This window comes from Merops nubicus, unplaced genomic scaffold (assembly GCF_000691845.1).
Source record: "Merops nubicus isolate BGI_N331 unplaced genomic scaffold, ASM69184v1 scaffold44600, whole genome shotgun sequence".
NCBI classification, from domain to species: domain Eukaryota; kingdom Metazoa; phylum Chordata; class Aves; order Coraciiformes; family Meropidae; genus Merops; species Merops nubicus.
The window spans coordinates 14,179-19,491 of NW_008584408.1; the positions used below are offsets into that span (position 1 = coordinate 14,179).

General features: G+C 43.0%; 1 protein-coding gene across 1 annotated transcript in view; it reads left to right on the plus strand.

The window, feature by feature from the left end:
- Window positions 1-3,574, plus strand: part of LRRIQ4 (leucine-rich repeats and IQ motif containing 4) — a 4,786-nt gene extending 1,212 nt beyond the window's left edge. Inside the window, exons 2-5 of the mRNA XM_008944017.1 lie at window positions 802-975; window positions 1,355-1,493; window positions 2,211-2,407; window positions 3,440-3,574. Coding sequence (XP_008942265.1) covers window positions 802-975; window positions 1,355-1,493; window positions 2,211-2,407; window positions 3,440-3,574 — 645 coding nt within the window. The remainder of the gene's footprint in view (window positions 1-801; window positions 976-1,354; window positions 1,494-2,210; window positions 2,408-3,439) is intronic.
- The last annotated feature ends 1,739 nt before the right edge of the window (window positions 3,575-5,313 follow it).

Here is a 5,313-nt window from a genome sequence, read left to right on the forward strand (position 1 = left end):
TGCACCTGAGCCTGGGTTACCCATCATCACTGACATCTGATACTCAGGCAGGGAGAGATAGCAAGAAGGTGGTAACACCAACCTTTGTGTCGGGTCATAGAGATGAGATACTGGCTGGAAGGATTGATTCACTCTTCTTGCCTCTTATTTTTTTCTGTGTGCGCTGGAAAATAGGAGCTGCTCTTGCACAGAATCAATACGTTACCAACTGCAACAAAACAGAGGGCAATTCAAAAATGGATGTGATATTGTTAATGCCTTGAACACCATTAATGTTTGCTGTTCATTTGATAATGAGATACTGTGTACCCTAAGGCTGTCATCCTGAGTGTAATAGTACTCGTATTCTGAGTCCTAAAACAAGTATGCCCACATCTTCCTTTTTATATAATGCAACGTTCCTTTTTCAAGGAGATTTTCACACATGCAGTTTTCTTCTTGAGGGTTACATTTACAGTAGTAATTTATGCAAAAGAATCACTTTTATATTTCATTCATTTAAATTACTCTCCCCTGCACTGTGCATACAAAGGAAATGAAGAGCAGACTAATGCTCCTGCTAAAAAATAAAATTAACACCATAAGAAATCTTTCCAGCAGAGGTAACGACATGGATTTTTTTTGGAGAAAATTTCCACCATACTGTGAGGTATAATGTTACATTAATGAGCAGAATATTCTGTGTTCATCCACCAACAGTAATAGAGCTCCACAGCATTTTCTTGAAGGTTTTTCCCTAAAAAAAATCCCAAAGATTACTATTTAATTGACATAATGTATCTTTTTAATGACTGTGTCTAGATACCTGTGGAGGTGAAAGAACTGACAAATCTGAAATGCCTTAGCCTGTCTGAAAACCAGCTGAGTACCTTTCCAGAGGAAATCTTTCTCCTGGAGTCATTAGAGAGATTATACCTGGGACAAAATAAAGGGATTAAGTTCACAAGTCTGCCAGAAGACATCAGCAAATTGCAGGTAGGAGCAATAAAGGGAGAAGACCTTGGTCTGCTGCACCATGGCACTTCTGGGGACTACAGCTGCTCCCAAATGCAGGACTGGAGGTTCTCCTAATCTCTTCAGGTACCTGGTGCAGCATCAGGTCAGGGCTGTCAGAATAGGAATAATATCAAAACTCAGTGTTTGATGTTATTTTATCAGTATTTGATAACTCAGTGTTTGATATTATGGTATCAGTGTTTGAAGCTCATGCTCTTTCTGTGTTTAACAGTTATCCCAGTGGTATTTCATTTTATAAACCTTACTCCTGCTCTTAATGATATTCTCTGTATGTTGATTATATACCAAGCTAAGGAAAAACCCTTTAATTATTAAAACTTGTGTACATATTTTCCAGAATCTGAAAGAACTGCACATGGAGAATAATTTTCTGGAGAACCTGCCCACTGCTATCAGCTCTTTGACCCATTTGAAAATACTTGACTGTCGCAACAACCTCCTTCAACAGCTCCCAGACTCTATATGCCAAATACAAGGTGAAAAATAGTCTTTGTGTTTGTGGCCTTAAGGACACAAGTACCAGTGAGCATTTTGGAAGACGAGAGAGAAGGGAAGGAAGGAACGTGGTGCATCATTCAGGGCTCCTCCTGTAACTGTAAGGGAGCTAAACTGGGTAAATGTTAGGAACTGGGAGGTTAGCGGAAGCACTGCACCCAAGCCAAGCAGACAGGACGTCCTCACCCATGATCTACCTCAACCTCAGGGTCTGGGGGAAAAGATGTTTTGCAAAGCTCAGCTCAAAGCAAATGCCCTGATGTGAGAAGACCCACTGGGTTAACACTGGTGACTCCAGGGTGGTGGGGTGGAACTGGCTTTGGGGATGCTCCCCAGCCCAGTCCTTCCATCTTCCCCCGTTCTCCACTGCATCTCTGTGTGGCTGAGTTCACCAGCACCGTTGGTGTGCCAGCTGGCAGGACTTTTGAAAGCCAAATTTAGCCACTTGGCTTCCAGGTGAACAGTCTTCACCTTGTGACGCAAACGCTTTGCTATGAAAGCCTGGGTCACATCCTTCTATATTTGGCAGCAGATAATTCAAATTTTAGATGCTCTGATGAGCTGTTCAACACACATTCATTACATGCACAGACTGAATTGTTTGTGCCTCATCCCCACGCTGTTTGTGGGGAGCACGCAGGACTGCCCCGCATCACTTTTGTTCTTTGTGCTGCAGCTGTTTGCTTTTGTGTGTTCAGGTTTGAAAAAACTGCTCCTTCAGGACAACCAGCTGTCCCAGCTGCCCAGGGATTTGGACAGTCTTCAGCAGCTGGAGCAGGTCCTTGTGGATGGGAACCCTATGACAGACCCTCCGAGTGATGTGTGCTGCCAGGGGACGTCAGCCATCTGGGAATACTTAAAGGAAAAAAGGCGTAAAAAGGCCGTTACCTTCAAGGTAGGGGTGTTAAGAAAGCCACCACAATATACATAAAAGTTGTGGGTTGAGTAATAGATGCTTTGCTTGCAGAACAAGCTACAGAGCACTCTATGCAACATCAAAAATCACCTTAAACCAGCATTTGCATCAGCCGCGGCAGAGCAGTACTTCAGTCACTGATCACGTTAAAGTAGGATATAGGGAACCATGAGGAAATACAGCATTGGGCACCATTTGCAAATGGCCCAGAAGGCTGTTGCTGCCCCACCAAAACAGTTCACAGACAGCAGGGACATAACAGCCCTTCCAGCTTGCAAGTGAAATTTCCTTCATTCCTTGTCCAGGGGAAGGGGAATGGATAGTGTATCTGAAAATAAGGCAGATCCTTTAATTCATAGCATTGCTTAAAGATGAAACTAACTGCAGGTGGCATCTTCACTCTTGCTGACTGTATTTTGGCCATAGAGAGTTGAAGATTCATTGTGCTAACACATGGAACAAAACACACTTGTGTGTGTTGATGGATGTTTGTTTTCCCAAAAGAATATGAGCCTGTATCACCAGTGGGCCACAGAATTAACTTGCTCAGAAAAAACCACAGGGCAATAAGGAAGGGAAAGGCAAATCCCCAATCTTTGATTCTTCTGAACCTGAATGATTCCTTTCTTTCTGTACTGTCTGTAGTTTCTTCATGAACTGTTCTTCTGAACTAGAAGGTGATATTTAAAGATGTGTAAACATAGCCATTTACTACTCTAATCATAGGCTCTGGAGGACTACAGTGTTAGTGTCCTCCTTGGTAAGAAGTTCCTCTTGAAAAAGATAACATGAAAAAGAGTAAAAGAAAAGTCAGGCAGCTGGCAGCCTATCTTAGCAGCAAATAATTCAGTGTGGTACAGAATAAAGGGGGGTTTTGGAGACCTGTTTTGGAGCCAGACAATGTGCCTGGCTTTTTGCATCAGGAACACCCACCAGTAATGCTGTTCCACAGGACTGTTTGCTTTCACCTGTTTCCTCCGTGTAACCAGATTCTTGTTCTCTCTTTTTCAGGCCCAAAGTTTGTGGCATGGGCTGAAGGGGATTGTACTTTTCCTGACACTTAGTAAGGTAGTGAGAACAAGAAAGAAGGGAAAGAAAGGAAAGGGAGAACAGAAGCCTGTAAAAGAATCAAAAGCCAAAAAATGACATTTGGGTGGTAAACTGCACAGAGCTCTTTTCATTTACAAGAGTAAATGTGAGCAGAGGTGAGTAAGTAGGAGACAAGCAGTATTAAAGCATTTGAATCAGTAAGTGTTACAATGACAACATGATTTTTTTATATTTTTGTCAATGTTGACACTAGCTGAATCAGGCAGACTCTGAAATATTCTGAGACATCTTATTCTGAGTGCATACTATCTCAAAGCATGAAGGCAGCTGATTAGCTGGACATTAATCTAATCCCTAGGAATCTGGTGCACCAAAGTGTTCCATCTTCTGAATCCCGAAGTATTTTACATACAATTCTTGGAAACCTGTTTTCCTGTCAGTGAGGTACAGCCATATCTAGGGCGGAACAATATTTGTGGCCTCACCTAGTAGCAGTTATTGGATGAAATTTACATTCAGAAATGATCAGTAACTTGTTTGGAAATCTGGAGAAGGATTGCAGGCAATCAGAACACACACTCTTCTACCAGAACCTGCGTTAGCATCCTGTCTTACAGAGGTGTAAAAAGCTGTTTTGGAAGTATATCTACACTTTTGCAAAACTGATGTTTTGACAATCCACAGTTAGAGTACTTTGAATGACTGCAAACTGTCAAATCCTTAGCGTTACAGCTCATCTCCGAGACAGCTCAGTGACAGTTTGTAACATGTCTGTGTAAAACAGGCTTATTGGAAAGCAGGGAGTCTGCAGAACCCAATGTCCCAACACCTTGGGCAGTCAAAAGAACCATGACAAACACTCCTTACTAGAATTCTAGCATGCCAAATGTAGCTGCAGCCGTGTCCTTCCACAGCACCTTACAGAGAGCTGTTTGTCCTAGATATCTGATGTCCTTGTCTAGTTTTTATTCTGTAGTGCTCAGTTACTCCTCAAACCCCACCATAATTTTATCCTACACAATGCACAGAGCTGGACTGGGACTGGCCCCTGTGCAGACTCAGAGTGCACGAGCGGGTAGGAGCAGAACCGTTTATTTAGTTTAACTGACCGGTCAGAACTGCAGTCCTGCTCTCCCTCCCCTTGCCTGGCAGAAGGTGGTGGCATCCTGAAGGAGCTGGTAAAGGCAGTCACTGAGACCCAGCTCTTCCTAGAGCTCCACCTCCAGGCAGTGCTCTCTGAATGCTGTGGCTACTTCTGCATCCAGGGTATGGATCTTTTTTCTGTTCGGCTTGAATCAGTTGATACTGAATTGTCATTAATATGCTTGCTGGCAGGAGAGAGCTGGGAATGCAGAAAAGCTGGATGGCTCAGTTTTGGTTTTCCATTTTACTAGGTAATTGATGCTGGTTTGGTTGTTTGAGGGTGTCTTCCAGATTTTTTTCCCCCTAAGTGAAGGCAAAGAGGGACACAGAGAAGGATGATTCAGAGACTACCAAGGAGGAGATCACTGGAAGAGAGAGATTTCCAGGAAGACTGGCAGACAGACAGGACATTTAATACAAGTGATTTAATAAAAGCTCTTTAGTGTTAGAATAGGTATGAGAGAATCACGAGAGGACAAAGTACTGAGATGATAATCACGAACAGCAAGTGGAGATGTTGCTACCAGTGAGTCTGTACTGTGCTCTGGAGCTGAGAATGAGGAAACCAACTCTGACACAGCAAGAAACCCCAACACTGAAGTCCAGCTCAGTTGGTAAGATTACAACAGACACCAGACACACAAGATGGTCCAACTGCTTTGCTGAATTAGAGAGAGAAATTCAAATGGGAA